The 17,272-nt window shown below is 46.5% G+C and overlaps 1 protein-coding gene across 1 annotated transcript; it reads left to right on the top strand.

The window, feature by feature from the left end:
- Positions 1–12,033: 12,033 nt before the first annotated feature.
- LOC115644530 (protein mono-ADP-ribosyltransferase TIPARP-like) lies at positions 12,034–15,211 on the top strand. The gene is made up of 5 exons (XM_030549041.1): positions 12,034–12,329; positions 12,833–13,007; positions 13,473–13,660; positions 13,747–14,016; positions 14,767–15,211. Exons 1-5 carry the CDS (start codon positions 12,034–12,036, stop codon positions 15,209–15,211), a joined length of 1,374 nt encoding a protein of 457 aa, XP_030404901.1.
- The last annotated feature ends 2,061 nt before the right edge of the window (positions 15,212–17,272 follow it).

The raw sequence follows: 17,272 nt of genomic DNA, 5'->3' as shown, positions 1-17,272 counted from the left end.
TTAGGCTGCTCAATATGCTGGCTTCTGTGAATCTGTTTTTTATGGGCTTAATTCTCCCCATTGAGTGTATGAGGAGCTGGGGTGCCTAAGTCAGAGTTGTGAATTCTGCTAGGCAGCATGCTGTTTAGGTCCTCCTTGTGAGACTAGCCCACAGTGAAATATAAGGGTTAGATTGGGACCAGCACAGGAATAAGAACCTTGCGTTAGTTAAGCAACATGACTACACCTGTCATGTACTGTTTGTTTTCCCAGCCTCTTCCCCACAGGGAGAAGTGGGGCTTGGAGAGCTTAGGGCTAGACGAAGGTAAAATGTGTCACTAAGCCTGGAAAGACCTGGGGCCTCTGTTGTGACTTGCTTGCTACTCACACTAGAAATATTTCTGAGCTGGGAGGTGGCGGGGGCTGGAATAATCTTACACAAGACTTGTTTTTCACGCCAGAACTATAGCCAACATTGAAGAGGAGACAAGTCTTCCTCCTAGAAGAGGTGTGACCATGTATGTGCATTCTGGGTTCATCAGACAACAGACTGCCTTCCAAAGCAGGAAAATGGGGCTATAGGCCTCTCCCCTCCCTCCCATTTTGTAATTTGTGCGAAGATGGGCACTTTAAAATAAAATTCTGCAGCTGGACAAGGAAGATATGGACAGCACTGTTGCTTGACAGTGTCTTGCCCCTCTGTTCCCTTTCTCTCTCTGGGACCAATGCTCCTGTAACCCCTCTGGGACACTCTACTTTAGTCCTTTTCTGTAGAGGGTCCCCCACCTCAGTGGTTTGAGCATGGGCCTGCTAAACCCAGGGTTGTGAGTTCAATCCTTGAGGGGGCCATTTAGTGATCTGGGGTAAAAGTCTGCCTGGGGATTAGTCCTGCTTTGAGCAGGGGGTTGGATTAGATGACTTCCTGAGGTCACTTCCAACCCTGATATTCTATAATTCTTAATGTAACTCACACTATGAGAGTGTGGCTCCTTATTCCCCTCTAGTGGGTGATCAACATAAAAAGTTGATGAGTCTGTTGCCAGAGCTGGCTGGAAACTTGCCAACTGAATCCTGTCTGTCAGAAGATGCTGATTTGATGAAACTGAAACATTCTGTGGGTGCACACACACTGATTTTGATTAAACTTATGATGAAACCAGGCAGATTTCCATCTGAAGCCTAGCTGGTTTCCTGCCAGCTTGTCCGCCTGCCTCCCTGTCTCCTGGAGGGCTGCTAAGGAACCTGAGCTTCCAGACTCCCCAGCTCCATGGGCTCCTTGGCTTCTGCACTCCCCAGCTCAGCAAGCTCCTCCCAAAGGGAAAAGCCTCCTTTTAATCAGCACAGAGAAGGAGGATTCTGCTTCTTCTGTGGCAATCTAGCTGGAATGTTCGGTTTAGGTGCTTGGGGCTCAATTCTGCCTTTGAACTCCTCCATGCTGCTCTCATCTGAGCCAACGTGAAGGGTCTTTGCCTATCCCAAGGAGCGACTGGATCCTGTGCTGAGTAATACTGTCACTACCCATGTCAGATTGTTAAGGGTTAATGTCTCTTCTACCTGTAAAGGGTTACAAGCAGGGAACTGGTCACCTGACCAAAAGACCAATCAGAAGACAAGATACTTTTAAATTTGGGCGGAGGGAAGCTTTTGTGTGTGTTCTTTGTCCTTTGTGGGTTCTTCTCTCGGAGGGTCTGAGAGAGACTAGACATTACTACAGGCTCTCTAAGTTTCTTTTCAAATAGTCAGTAAAAACAGGCGGTTTAGGCTTTTTGATTGTTTTACTCTATTTGCAATTGTGGATCTGGCTGGTTAACTTTTATATGTGTAGTTGCTGGGAATATTTTGATTTGAATTGGTAGTGGGGGGAAAGTCTCTTTCTGGTGTCTGTAAGCTACAGGACCCTGTAATATTTACATCTTGAAGTTACAGAGATAATTCTTTTACTTTTTCCTTTCTTTTATTAAAAGGTTTCTTTTTTAGAGAACCTGATTGATTTTTTCCCCCTTGTTTCCCTTGTGTTATTCCAGGGGATTGGGATAACTCACCAGGAGGGGAGGGGGAGAGAGAGAATCTCTTTGTTTTCCTTGAATCTGTTTGCCTCTTTGTGGAAGGGAAGGGAGATGCTTCTCTGTATGGTGATTTAAGAGGTTGGATCAGTATCTCTCAAGATAGCTCAGGGAGGGAAATTCTGGGGGGGGGGGAAAGGTGGGGGAATGGTTTATTTCTCCTTGTTTTAAGAACCCAAGGGATCTGGGTTCTTGGGGTCCCCAGGGAAGGCTGGGAAGGTCAGAGTGCCCCTAAACACTATATTTTTGGGTGGTGGCAGCGCTATCAGATCTAAGCTGGTAATTAAGCGTAGAGGATTCAGGTGCTAGTATCTCATTTTCTGAACTCTAAGGTTCAGATCTGAGAAGGAAAGCTATGAGAACTCAACTGAAAGAAGAGTGTGTTGCTTATGGGAGTTGGATAAATATATTAAGTTCAGGGCAGTGGCATAGCTAGGATAGGAAAAATGGGTGGGCCCTGGCTTTTGGGTGGGTGGGCAATGATAGGGGGACCGCCTCCCCTCTCAGAGGGGGATTATGGTTTTGTGGGGTCCTGACCCAGAACAAGTGGGGGTCCCTCCCCACCCTTTCCATCTGCAGTCCCCCCTCCTGCTAGAGAAGTGCGGTCGGGGCGCGGGGGCTTGCCCCGCTGCCCCCATCACTCCTTCTGGAGAGTGGGGTCCAGGAACGGGGGCTTGTCCCCACTCTGTCCCCCTGGTGCTACTTCCGGGGAATGGGATTGGGGCATGATTTGGGTGGGCCTGGATGCTAAGTGGGGTGGGCTGTGACCCACCCAGGCCCACCTCTGGCTACACCCCTGGTTCAGGGATGAACCATTCCAATCTGTTGCCTCTCTGGTGCCTTTAGCTGAACCCTAACTCCTCCAGGTGCAGATTGGCTGTCACTCCGGTGACCTCAGGGATGCAGAGGAGCTGAAGCGCCCTCCTGTGGTCAAACAGAGGTTTAACATTGAAACTGCAAAGATAGACTTCCCTAATTTGTGGGGTGGCCACATCTACATCCTAGTGCCAGAGAAATGTACACTGGGCCAAATACCTGTAACTACAGAAGGGGCTATGTGGGCTCCTTTTTTCAGGCTTGGTAAGTGGGCACCATCCCTAACTGAAGACAAAAGAAAAAAGTCATATTTCCATGCTGCTGACTTGGCCACATTTTCCTGCATTTTCCATGGTCACATGTTATTGTGTCTGCAGCTGGATTCAGCATAGTCCTAGGCATAAATGTTGCACCAAGGGAATTTCACATAAACTCATTGCAGAACATGTTCTCTTCCTAGCCTGCAGTTCTATCTTATTGGTCTGTCTACCCTCTACCTCTGTGACATCCAGCACCAAAGTATCTGAGCTTCCTGGCCTCATTTGAAGTGGCTTGATATGAAAAATGTTTACACTCTTCAGCCAAAAGGTGACAACATACATGAGGGTGTCCTTGGAGCTAATCAGTCCCCAGCATATTTTATAATACATCCCTATGAAGTCTACCAGTTGGTGCGATAGAATCCAGAGGGACTGTGAAGTTAGGATGATTCTACTGGGTGGGTTTGGGGGAGCCCTCCTCCTTTTATTTATGTATGAAAAATCTTTTCAATCAATGACATTTGCTTTTAATGCTGAATTAGGGGAAATCAGTACATCTGCCTGGCAGGACACTGTCCATCACTACCCTGCTCCCTGGGCTGACCTGGCTAGTTGGAACATCATCCTGACAGTGCCTGCTGATGACACGCGCAATGTAGAGAACCTGGAGACTCTGCTGTCCCTCTGGGAGCAGATCTTGCCAGCCATGGCCAACCTGGCACCCAAACAAGCAACTTTTCCAAGACCAGAGAGGATTGTGGCAGATGTTCAAATAGCTACTGGCAAGAATAGTAATCATAACATTTTACCTTTCTCTAGGATCAATATTTCTAAAGGGACCCTAGTGCATGAAAGTTATAACCAGATCTTGCAAATTCTTGTTTATATGCATCGTTTCATTGACTTCAGAGGACTAGCCATGTATGTAAGGATTACTTGTGTGACTCAGATTTTCCACTATACATGTCACATCACCTGATACTGAAATGAAACCAGCCCTGTTGCAGAAAACAACAGATTATTAGAGAGAGAGAGACTGGCAGGGAGATGTAGGATGACAGGTAACCTATGCATCATTGCACCTGCTGCTGTAGGAGTGAACCATGGTGAATGGGGGTGGAAATAATAGAGCTGGGCCAGTGGGACCTTTGTTAAATTAGTGCATTCAATCAAGGTTTAGGTAGTCTGGTAGATAATGTGGCTCTGGAGATATGCATGCACAAAAGCTCTTAAAGCAGGACAAAAAGTGATGTGCTGTGTGTCAGCAAAATGCTGGTTTCAGCTGTTTAGAAAACAAGTGCAGCTTTACGACAATTCACTAATGAAATACCTGTTAGAAAGTAGGTCCTAATGGCTCTATGTTCTAACTGAAGTGTTGGTAATCGGTAGTAGAAGCCCTCTGAGAGCAAAACTTGCCAGTTCTCATAGTTGTACCAGTTTATGGGGATCTGTTTTAATCTGATCACAAGAGCAGCTGCTACAATCTCACCATTTGTTTCCTTATGAAAGATAGCAGTGATCTCTAACTGCTTTCAGTGGGTTTGCAGTTAAGCTATTCTCAGCTAAGCTGGTCTCCATATCTCTACAATCTCTGAAGGCAGAAGAGATGTTGCCCGAGGAAAGATGATCATTGTCTCTCATTGTTTGCAGTGCTGCGCTCAAACAAGCTAGTTGATCCCTGTTCTCTCATATGAACAAAGACTGAAAAGATGCTCTTGTTTGGAAAGCAAACAACTTTAACTAAAAGGTAGACAGAGGTCAAATACGCTGAGGGCTTGTCTTCACTGCAGAATTATCTTGAGTGATAACCCATGTGTTGCCCATAACTTGCATCCCTTCCATGCAGCCGCACACACAACTCCTTTCCTTGAGCATGGTGGCGCTTTTCACTTGATTTGGGTGGTCCTTTTTGGAGGTACAGGGCATGACTACACAACAACTTGATGCCCTTGGCTCCAGCCCGAGCTTTGGGACTCTCCTATCCTGCAGGGTCCTAGAGCCCAAGGTCCAGCCCAAGCCCAGACATCTATGCAGCAGTGAAACAGTCCTGCAGCCCTAATCTCGTGAGCCCAGGTCTGCTGGCATGGGTCAGCCACCACAGTCTAGTTGCTGTGTAGACATACCTATAGACTACAGCCTAAGTTAGCACAGCTCATCGGCTAAAACAGTGTGCATGTCTACATTGCATCAGGTTGTGTGATTGCAGCACACATAGACATACCTGAACTAGCTTTAATTTAGCTAGTGTGGGTACCAGTAGCAATGAAACCACAGCACCATAGTCTTCAGTGCATGCAGTACAAGCCTGGGACCCTGGGTAATTAATTAAACCTGACCTCCAATTTTACTGGTGCAATATCACATACATTTGTGCCTGTCCTTACTTGTGAGTGCATAGTATCAAATTTACATACAAAATCAATCATCTTTGCGTCTACCCAACAGATATGTAAACATTAACAGTAACTCACAAAGTCAGAAGGTTTTAAAATCATGCCCTAAGCCTACCATGGCTGTCTTTGCAAGACTATATTAGCTCTGATTGTCCTTGCCAACTTCCTGTTCTGCTGTCATTCACCCTGCAGTGTAAATAGTCTTCTGCATCTTTTTCTGGCCTAAAGTATGAACTGGAGTGATGCTGTACAAAGAGATGTGTTCTATCTCAGAGATGCCTGCATTTCAGTGACAGGAGAACGGATTTCACCATGATTCTCTGTGTGTGTGTGTGTATGCATAGAGGGATGGGTGTGTGTGCAAAGCAGGATGGGTAGGTATTTTGTAAAGTACAGTGAGATCCTTCAGGATGAAAGATGTTATATAAACAAGCTATCTTTGTGTGTGTTTTTATATGAATATATAGAATTAAAACAGCAAATAGAGCTCTTCACAGAAAGGTTTGCTAACTAGTTTAATAGTGCTAAAGAGTTATTCTAATTTTTGTACATGTACTTAGAATTTTTCAGACAGCCACATTTGTAGAAAAGAAAAGAAAAATATTCAAAGTGAAGATCAGGGCCTGCTCCACCCAGCAGCGAAAGACCTACTCATTGTACAGGAAGCATTTCCTAAAATACTAGGGAAGGAAATTGTATTTTAAATTATGTTCTTTTGTTTGTTCTCATCTGACCTTCAGCTGGAAAAGGCCTTAGGATGGGAATCCTTCATCCAAAACTTTTCCGAGTACCAGGCATTGTGCCACGTCCCAGCAGACAATGACTCAAAGATGAATCTATAGGCAGCAAAGTTTTCTCAGCAGGTGCAGAAGAATTTGGCTCCGTTTTTTAAGGCCTGGGGGTGGCCTATAAAGGAAGAGCTTTCCCAGCAGCTGGCCAAATCATTCTAAAATGGGCGGAGACTCCAACGGAACGGCATCCTTCCTGGTAAGAGATCGGTTACAAATGTAAAGGAAAAGAAGATAAGCACAGTGCAGGGGGATGTAATATTTGACCTGTTAAGGTTCCTTCCAGCCCTACATTGTTACAAGTCTATGATTCTATAATTCCACTTTGTGGCTGATCCAAGATTCTGCAATTGTTTTAATTGGCATCTAAATGGTAGAGAGTTAAAATGAATCTGAGTGATGGCTCTGCGTCACACAGGGTATATAGGCACCCTCTGCTTAGCTTGTCCACCCCCGCACCTTGAACTGTAGCCCTGCATCAATCCTCTCTCTTTAGCCATGGAAGAGGGAAAGACATTCCCCTTTTTAGTGCTTAGGAAACCAAACACCACAACAATTTCCTTCTTCTCTTCCTCTCTGGCTTTGTCTCTAAAGGACTGTGGGGTCTGCATTTAATTTGTGGTTGGAAAAAGTAGAGCTTGTTACTGAAAATGATCAGATGAAGAATGGAGACAGGGAAGAAAATGATGATAAATACAAAAACAGGAGGATGTCAAGAATAATAAAAATAGGCATAAATGTAACTGTAAGGGTGAAATTAAGGCTAAAACAGTGCTAAGAATAAGGATTGGTAGCCAACACATTTATGTTATGTTAATATATATCACATTACACAAAGGCCTGCAAGTTCTAAGAGCTGAACTGGCCTGTTTTTCCCAGAGTTCCGTTCACTCATGCTAAGCTACATCCCACAATTCCCTGCAATAGCACAACTCAGCATTTGGCATAAGCTGATAGGAAACTTGTTAAAATCAAGATACTTTTGTTCTATGTCTTGGAACAAGCTGCTGGGGACGGTATCTTCACGAACTGGTTCCTGAAGTGCTAATATGCTAGTATCCAAAACAAAGATGAGAAAAGACACAGAACAAGCACTGGGACAAACTAATGGGTTGGATTTCAGCGACATGTAAAAAGTTCTGTAACTTGTAAAATCATCTTATAAGTAGTCCTAGCTGAAATGTGTAACCTGAGGAGCACACCGTCTGTGCAAGATGAGTGTAACAATGCTCCACGAGACAGCTTCCTGGAGCCTGATATCTTATTCAACCTTTTTCCTGCACTATATTATTTTTGGCTTAGAGCAATAAACCTGACTGATATTGGTTATTGGGGGACTTGAATATATTTCATAATGAATCAAAGGGTGATCAATCAATTGACTTTACAATTTATCAACAGGATGGTAATTCAAAGAAGAAATCAAGACTTTCCTGGTAAAACATATAGGCCAAACATTCTTGCGTTTTGTTATTTTGAAACAGGTTTCTCTCCTGTTATAGAAATGACAGTCTGTTAAATTAAAAAAAATCTGTTTGATTTAAAAAACTGTGCTGGGCACATTTCACAGGCAGTGAGAGGAAAGAGGGTGACCCGATGCCAGCACTGCGCACTGCACAAGTTGAAAAATAATGCCCGGCCCCCAAAACCATGGGATTTTTGAAAAAAAAAATTTTTTTTGGTCTCTTGATTTTTGCATTCCCCTCCCCCGTGTGTGTGATGGTGTCTTGCTGCCAAATCCCCCAGATTCATACAGGAAGGTGATTCTGGCCTTGCTGCAGGAGCTCTCTGTCTGCCTGATGGTGCAGAGCTTCCAGCTTCCCAAAAACCCCAACATTCTAATAAATTAATTCTGTGCTCCCCCAGCCCCACGTTGGCCTGTGCCCCAGCCCAGCAATGAACCGCACTGCTCAGATCTTTCTGCTCCCCCATCCCTACCTGTGAGTACGGTGACAGCTGCTCCCTCCCATCCTGAAAACTCCTCTGGCTCCTGAGAGGTGGAGGGAGAGCTCTGCTTGCCTTCTTCAGCAGCCTTGACTGGCTGTTCTTCTCTAGGAGTTAGGGTTGTGGGGAAGAGAGCCCATCAGAAGGGGTTGTTCATAAAGACTCTCCCATGAGTGCTTGGAATGCAGAACTTGTAGTGTCAGGTGCCATGGTCTGTCTGTCTAGATGCTGGACATTTGCAGCAAGGAATGCAGCCACCTCAACCCATATGTGGTCACCTATATTGCCCCACCTTCACAGAGATTGTAGAGACTGCAGCATGCAGTTATTGTAACACCAATATCACCATGTGTAGGTGGGCACAAGAAGGTCACACTAAGTGATGGAATGGCCCCTTCTGGCCTTTAAATCTCTGACTCTCTGGTTCATTTTAAGCTGGCGAAAGCTATGCTCCATCATTATCCAGCATGTAGTTAAACCTCTGTCCACCTGGCTTTGTTGAGTCTATGTATGGCTTGCTACCAGGGAAGCAGTGAAGATGCAAGGTCCCTGTAAGGGTGTGGGACTCACCCTTCAGTGCCTCCTGCTGGTCATCTCCAGGAATTAGCTCTTCAACCCAGGAGCGCCCTCTGTCAGCCTGCGATCCACTACCTCACTCTGCCCCCCTGTGTCCCTCCCAGGACCCCGGTGCCCCTTTAACTGGGTGCTGCCCCCTGGCAGTACCTCCACAGTTCTGGGTCTCCCCTTCCCAGGGGAACCCCCTACCCACTATCCCCACTTTGCCTCAGTCATGGGGTACTGCCAGTCACCAACTAGCCCCCGTTCCCTGGGGCAGACTGCAGTATAAGTCACTCATCAGAGGCAAAGGAGTTTGGACCTGCTGCTTCTGGCTACCCGTGGGCTGCCCCTGCAACCCAGTACCTAACAGGCCTTACCAGGCCTGCAGCCTGGGGCTTTCCTAGGCCAGAGCTCCCAGCTCCTTTGGCTCTTCCCCAGCCCTGCTCTAAATCTAGGTTCCTTACTTAGCACCTTGCAGACAGGCCCTTCTCCCTCTACAGGCAGAGATAGACTGACTGGGCTCGAGTCTCACTGCCTCGTACAGGGGCCAGCTGGGCCTGACTGGGGCTTGGCAACAGCTGAGCCTACCTTCCCTAATCAGCCCAGGCTTCTTGCCCCAGCCACAGCCCTCTCCCAGGGCTGTTTTTGAACCCCTCAGGGCAGGAGCAGGTAACCACCCCACAACAGTTCCCAAAATACCTGTAGGGGTAGGTACACTGCAGATGTCAATGTTGCGAGGACAGAAGAGTGTGCCATTAGGTCCATGCCTAAAAAAAATCAGGCTTAAAAAGTTCTGACATCATATCCTTTACTAACAACCCTTGCAGACATTCAAGAACTGTCTGCAGTGGTCCACCACAGCTTGCATCACATGGAGAAGTAGATTTTCTATTAACTAACTCATTGTGCTGGTGGCATGCGTACAGAATGAGCCTGTGTCCAGCACAGTTTGGGAAGCACTGCTTTTCAAATCCCTCTTTGAGCCTGAGTACACTCACCATCTTGATCACAGAGCCCTGCAGCATATTATGTGTTGCCATACACCATGGTACCCACTGTAGACATCCTGACCTCAAACTGGTGCCCTCCTGACCGGTAATTGGCATCTACAGACTCAGTTTTCACAGAGTGCTTTATGTGCCTCCTTGGATGACCCCCTCTTTTAAATGCGCTGGTTTGAAAGCACAAAACCCTCAATAAACTCAGAGTAATTTTGATTTGTTTCCTCACATTTCCACGATAAAAATGATAGTTGCAGCAAAATTTGCTGGAAACTCCAAGCACCAGGGAAACTATGAGTAAGAGTTTGAGTTGCCTTATGGCACCAATGCCATCACAAATTCCCCCTGAGGTCACTACCCTGAATTGTAACATCACTGTTTTCAGAATCCTCTGGTTTGAAAAAAAGAACCAGTTAAACAACTTCTCTCCATGTTGCTAGTCCATCAAGGTGATAGAAAGACACAAATGAGCAGAGAGTTACAGAATATTTTATTCGAACTTTATACAACAAGCAAAGCTGAGGCCTACAAAAGCAAACAGGAAGCAGTTAAATAAGGCTCTAGCAGTCAATGCATTGTTTAAAGGGATGGCGTCAGGATACGAATAATTCTTTCCTTATATTATAACTATCCCCTTAGGCTATTAATGCGGAAAGAAATGTAAGAAAAATTAATGTATTTCTCTCCTCCCTCTTTATGTTGTTTGTTTACCCTTTGCCCCTCACTCATCTTGGAGAATGACCCTACATGAGGTCAATTTCATTTCTGCTCTGGGTCAGTTTCACTCTCTGGTCATCTGACGTTAACCACACATTTAAAGTAAATGAAAGTATTCTCTTTTCTCATTACTTGTGTTTTAATTTTATTCATATTGGCTTTTGTAAAACTCTTCTCCTTCCTCCCTTTTACAAGTCCCTACATCCATTTTTATATCGAAATATAATCTAGCTCTACAAAACCTACCTTTTTGGGGCTGAAACTACTGACAGTATAATCCTCAAATCCCATTTCCACCGCGGCTCCCTTCCCTTGTGCCTTTTAGGTTACCCATCCTTGTTATTCTTCAGGATCTGGAGTACTATACAATCCCCAGACAATATGTCCCAGTGGGAAAAAGTATTTTACCAGACTCCTTAATGTTTGGTGGCGATGGTAGTAGTTGAGACGTGTAGATTATACTAGCCCACTGAATACTTGGCAGAGGGGAAGAGAGATGCTTGCTCATGCTCCTCCCGTCATTAATATACACGTGGGACTGTATTAAATCTTTTGATATGTAACAGAGAGAGGCGTCTAATGCTTCTTTAGACTCTACACTTCATTTTAATATACATAAGGTAGAGCTGGACTTCACCCTCCTGCCCAATCACAAGAAAAGTAGGATCAAGTTTTGCTCCTATCTCTTTTTACAGCTATTAAACACTAAATTTAAACCCACCAATCAGAGCAGAGGACCCCCCCATTTCCACCAATCAGCACAGAGCATGTCCCAATGTTCTAAACCCTTTGTTCCTACACAGTGGGGGATCCTCATATTCAAAGAGACGCAGCAAGACAGAAGCCAGGCGTTTGGGAGGGGTTGCTGCAGCCTGAGCCACAGGGAGAGGGATGGGGCAGAATAATTCCACAGGGCTACCAGGCCCACTCAGGACCATAAGTGCCTCCCACAGTCAGCCCCAGCAGGTGTCTGTCAATGTGAATCTCTATGGGGAACAGTGGCTGGCAGAGGCTGTGCCATGCTGGGAATCAGTTCCCCCAGGAGAGGAAAAGATCTCTGGGGGGCAGGGTTGGGGGGGTCCCATGGGAGGGAGCTATGTTTGTGCTGAGAGAGAGGTTAAAGTCCCTGATAGGGGTGTCCCATCCTGAAGATTTCAGGCCAAGTTATTTTTATGTATATTGGGATCGGGTTCCACTGGAGAGCACTGTGTGTGGGAGTTAGGGGTGTGAAGAGGAGTTGGGATCCCTGGGGAGCACTCTGTGTGTGTAGTTTATTGGGATATATCAGAGGAGAGGCCCCATTGTGGCAGCAGTGCATGCAGAGTAGGAGTAGGGGGTTCAAGCTAGAGGCCCTGCCTTGAGCTACTCTGGGCCTCAGTATTCCATTTCAAAATTACTCTTTCTCCCAGGAGTTGGATTCCTTCCACGAAGAGCACTCTGACTCCCCTCAGACATCTGCTTCTTCAGCCACTGAAAGTACCATTCTCAACAGCCCGCCCCAAAAACGTAGGTGCATGGCCAAGGGAGAGAGCTCCCAGAGCCCTGAGGAGGCCTCCAAGTATCTGAGTGGTGACAATGGGATCAGATTTCACATTCATCCAAGAGATGAAATTAAGATCTGCGACTGCTTCCTGCTGGGGGGCTGCACCCAGGGGGACAGCTGCCCCCTCCACCACACCTGCTATCCCTACCATTGGCAGATTAGGTGGAGGGACAGCAAAGCCTGGCAGAGTGTTAGTGAGTCAGCTCAGCGGCACCTAGAGAAACTTTACTGCGACACTGGAAAAGAGCAGATTAAGTTTGTGGACAAGTAAGTGATGGAAAGCCAAACTCCAGTCCTGGAATCTACCAGCAGGAGGAGCTGTAGAAAACAGTGGGTTCAGTGCTGGGTATAGGGAGCTCATGGAGTCTCAAGTCCCTGCCCCAATCTGGGATGCAGCATCAGCATAGGGAATACCTCGCACATATCCCCACTTTCATTCATTCCACTCCCCAAGTCCTTTATGTTCCACACGTGTGGGACTGCCCTCACTTTCCTTGTTGAAAATTATTTTACATCAGAAAGAGACTCAATGAACTAAGGTTACAGAAGGGATAATTTGCGCTAGAGGTGTGGATCCCAAATTGAGAGCTATGGTGTAGGCCAGAGTGCTGGCTGCCAGGAGCTCCCACCCTACTGCTTCTTGGTCTTTCTCAGCAGGAGGTGCTGTAGGGAACTGGGCAGAAGCACTGGGTGCAGGGGAAGCTCCTAACTACTCCAGGTAGGAGGTAATGGAGGAATAATGGTTTACTGTATCCTTTTCCTGCTCACAGAGGTGGTGCTGTCGGGAGCATTTTCCTGCACTCCATGAAGCTGGTTTGCTTCGTCGGACCCTATGACAAAGTGCGGCGACTTTCCAACACCTCTGATCCAAAGGAGAACCCCCACTTCCCCACAGAGTGGGCGGCCTATTGGAAGAGCAATGGCAATTGGATGAAGTATGAGGAGGTGAGGAAAAGGGAACGGCAGTCCAACCTGTGTCATGTATATCATACAGTGCTTTTCCCCAGGAATGCCTCACTGAGGTACACAAAGGAATTACATACTGTAGTTAAACCAAAAACAATAACAAAGAGGGAGACACACTGAGGGGCACAGACAGAGGAGAGAAGGTGTCTGGAGGGGAGATACTGAGGATGGGGAAGGAGCCTTCATCGGCAGGAAGAGAAAGACATTTCTCAGCTATGGCCTGAGAGAAAACCAGGCTGAAAAGTCTAAAGAATGCTATAGGGAAAAGTCATAGTTAGTCAAGATGAAGAGAGGCTGGATGCTGGCAGATCTTTGCCTCTGGCTTCCCCAGATATCTAAAGAATTATTGATGAAGCTGGCAGCCTAAGGAGCAGTGTGTGGGGGTCCTTGGCTTTCCTTTTTGGAACACTCTCACTGTATACCTTCTCTTCCTTTCCCCCTCAGTCCATCTCCCAAGGTCTCCTTGCTGCCTATGAGCAAGACAAAGACAGCTACACCTTTGAATGCCAGGGCCACTTCTTCATTGTGGATCTGAAGCGCCGTGTGCAACGGAACCGGGATAAGGGATACGTCCGCCTGGTCCAGCGCCGGCCTTCCTACCGCCCCCTCCTCAGTATGGTGCCACATCTGATGTAAGTGACTCTCCTGGCAACCATGGTCCTAAAGGAATGTAAGCAGCATTCAGAGGAGATTAATTCTAATCTCACTATCTCCCTAGGACGCTCCCGAGAAGACCCCAGGGAACAGTTCCTTCCACTTCTGACGTCCTCGGGGAGAATCCGAAGGATGGCTACTGTGGCTCCTACCCTGCTGCCTGGGTCCCGAAGCCACCAGATGGCCAGGCTTTCCTGAAGATGGAGGTGCTACCAACAGAAGTTGCGTACCACAGAGTTTGTGCTCTCTTCCATCAGTCTCTCTCAGAGGAAAAGACACTGGTGCTGGGGATTTACCGAATCCGGAATGATGATCTCTGGGAAAAATACACCAGGTATAAAGAGAAATGTTGTGGGGATATTGTGCGTGTGTGTGTATGTGTGTGTGTGTGAGAATCCCAGCGCTAGTGCCCAGGAATGCCAGAGGGGGAATGCTGGAGCTAGCGCCTGCACTTGTGGAGCTCACCATGCTCCAGGCAGGAAGTGTAAAACCTAATGTCAGTGCTTTAGGGTGCAGAACCCATAGTGCTGGAAGCCTAGGAGCATGAGCCCTGGAGCTAGTGCACTAAGGTGTGCACTCACAGGAGTATGACTGAAGGAGCTAGTGTGCTAGGGTGTGAATATTAGGCTTTTTTCCTCAGGTGGGGATTTTAGTACACCAGTGTGAGCGTGATTGCTTCTTGTCTGGCAATTCGGAGTTTGCATATTTGGATGCATCCTTGGGAATGGGTGCATGGCTCCTAGTGCACTAGGCTGCATATGTTTGTTTGCAGGGTGCATGCATGTGCACTGGTGCACAGATAGTTCACTTGAATGTGAATATTTGTGCAGTGGTGGGCAGATCCTAATGTGCTCAAGTGACATTGGATGCACTAGTGTGTCATTGTTGAATGGATCCTTGAGGGCTGAGGGGGAAGGAGGAGAAGACTGATCCCCTAACTCTTTGCCATTCAAGCTTTTGGCCTTTATCTATTGAATAAATGGAGATAGAGCTGGTTGGGGGGAATTAGGCCTCTACGTTTCCCCAAACATCCCCTCTGGGCAGGATCTAAGCCTGCTCTTTTTCCCCTTTGTGTCTCATTCAGGCAGAAAGCCATCATGTCCCATGCATGTTCACTGCAGGAGAAACAGCAGCTGGAGAAGCACCTCTTCTATGGGAGCGCTGCTGACTTCCTGGAGCCCATCTGCAAGAAGAACTTTGATCCCAGCTTCTCAAGGCTGCATGCCCCCATCTACGGCAGGGGCTGCTATTTCTCCAAGAGTGCCATCTATTCACACCGCCACGGCCAGGCGAGCAAGGCCGGGCTACGCTACATGTTCCTGGCCAAGGTGCTGGTGGGCAAGACTGCTGTTGGGCATAAACTTTTCCGACACCCTCTGCCCATGGTGCCTGGTGGGCAGCTCTACAACTCCTGGGTCAACAGCAAAAGCAATACCCAAGTCTATGTGATCTCTGACAACTGCCAGTGCTACCCCTACTTCCTGATTAGCTACAAGATGCTCTCTGACCCCGTGGCAGTGGATGGCTGATAGTGCAAGGGGGAGGAGCTGCTCATTAGGAAAGATTGCTGATGCAGCTTTTCTGATCAGGCTCCACTTCCCCCTTTGGGGATGGGGATCACTTTTTGTTGTCACCTACATTCTTCCTATGCAACTTGCTCTGTAAAAGCCCACTCTGCACCCACTCTGAGCAGCAGCTGTGACCCTCCCAGTGTATGTGGAAAACAAGGCCAGCTAGTTTCAAAAGAGCTCTGTCCCACCCCATCCTATTCAGTCTCCACCAGATTTACCCACCCTGTGTTCAACTTCACCTTCACTGTCTATCCAAATACAAACATCCCTGCAGGCGGTGCTGTCAGACACTGCTCCAAGCTCTGGCCTGGAAGTTGCTGTTACACTATACGAGCCATCACCCTCTATGAGCTTTCATTGCTTTTGTGGACTACAGTATGTGATTCACAGAAACTTGCCACTTTGTTCATGGCTTGCCTTCTCTTCCACCTTCCAAAGGGGCCTTCAGCCTGGGGGTAATTGGTTTGGCAAAAGTTGCTTGCACAGTGGCTTGCTGTCGTGTTTGCTAAGTTTTCTGGTGTAAAACTAATTTAGAAGTATTGTTCGAACCTCACCATGGGTCAAAGCGCTCTCCTGTGCTTGTAATTATTTAACATTTAAGTGTGTGACATGGAGGCACAGTGGCTGTAAGCATCTGCTGTGTCTAGTCTGTTGCATGAAACCCCAGGATCAGGGGAAGTTTCTGTCTGCTCAGGCCTTGCTCCCAATGACAACATGTCACCTGCCCCTGCAGGAAACCTCCTGTGATCCTCAGTTTTCGGGACCTATGAATTGGCCAGTTGTTAGTGAGTTAATATGTCCCAATACCTGAGAACCTGCAGATTACTCATTTATTCATGTAAGCAATAACTGTTTAATTCACACTGTATTATTAGCATAATTACTGAGTTACTTTCTTTGCTGAGTTTCCTTGTCTTCATAATTTGAGATCACTTGCCTTATACTTTACATTATTTTTCTTGTCTTTAAAATTAAAGAGCTAAGAATGTTGTTTACTGCACAATGTCAGTGTGATCTACATTATCTAACACTTGGTTAATTAGACCAATTAATTTGATTTAATACCCGAGCAATCACAATTAATGTAGTCTAGGAAGTTACCCTATGTAGAATCATAGAAATATATAGCTGGAAGGAACCTCCAGAAGTCATCTAGTCCAGCCCAGTGTGTTCCTCCCTCAACCACACACACTAAGCAGGACCTAGTGACTGGGAGTTCAAGGTAAGTTGTGGGTACTCGGTACCTCTAAAAATTCTCCCATCATGATTAAGTGCCAAAATATGGATTTGAGGCCTACATTTTCAAAAGGGACTGACCTGAGGTGCTCTGCAGGTGACACTTTTTTTAAAAAAGACCTGATTTTCACAGAGCAGTGGCTAAGCACTTTTGGAAAGTCAGCATCCTCTTAAAGTGTCAAGTCAGGTACCTAAAAGCTAACACACTTAGGATACTACACAGTTTTGTTGACAAAAGTCAGCTTTCATCAACGAAATGGTGGAGGTGTACACACTGAAACGCTTCTCCTGCTGATTTAACTCTCCTGCTCCACTGACATCATAAAACTTCCTCAAGGAGCGACATGGAGCTTTCTGTGATGTAGTTAGAATGATGGACACTGTGTTTCTTATGTCGCTCTGAGATGCCTCCAGGAGGTGTAAGTACTCATTGTACTTTGATATTGCAGGGGGACACAAGGAAGTGCTCTATTTCTGTTTGTTTGTTCCAGTATAGGAGAGGGATAGAAATAACCAACACTAGCACGGTTTGCATCTGCTTCTCATTCCCTCATGCAGCTAGGCAGAGGGGGCACTGAGGAAAAGTTTGTTGATGCACATTGGGATTTCCTGGGAATTCTCCATAGAGATCTCCAGGAAACTTTCCTGGAGGTACTTGCCAATCCTCTGCTGAAGGTTCCTTAGGATGTCAGCCTTATTTCTTCTCCCGTGGTAGGAAACTTTGCCTTGCCATTCGGCAATTACCTCTGCAGACACCAAAGAAGCATACAAACATGCAGCATG

The sequence above is a fragment of the Gopherus evgoodei genome, chromosome 1 (assembly GCF_007399415.2).
Source record: "Gopherus evgoodei ecotype Sinaloan lineage chromosome 1, rGopEvg1_v1.p, whole genome shotgun sequence".
Classification (NCBI taxonomy): Eukaryota; Metazoa; Chordata; order Testudines; family Testudinidae; genus Gopherus; species Gopherus evgoodei.
This window is presented reverse-complemented; position numbering and strand designations above follow the sequence as displayed.

Excerpts from the sequence above, each read along its gene's own strand:
- LOC115644530 (XM_030549041.1), top strand. The coding sequence starts at position 12,034 with ATGGCCAAGGGAGAGAGCTCCCAGAGCCCTGAGGAGGCCTCCAAGTAT. Across the intron at positions 12,330-12,832 it reads CAGATTAAGTTTGTGGACAA|AGGTGGTGCTGTCGGGAGCA; the intron begins GTAAGTGATGGA and ends TCCTGCTCACAG. Across the intron at positions 13,008-13,472 it reads ATTGGATGAAGTATGAGGAG|TCCATCTCCCAAGGTCTCCT; the intron begins GTGAGGAAAAGG and ends TTTCCCCCTCAG.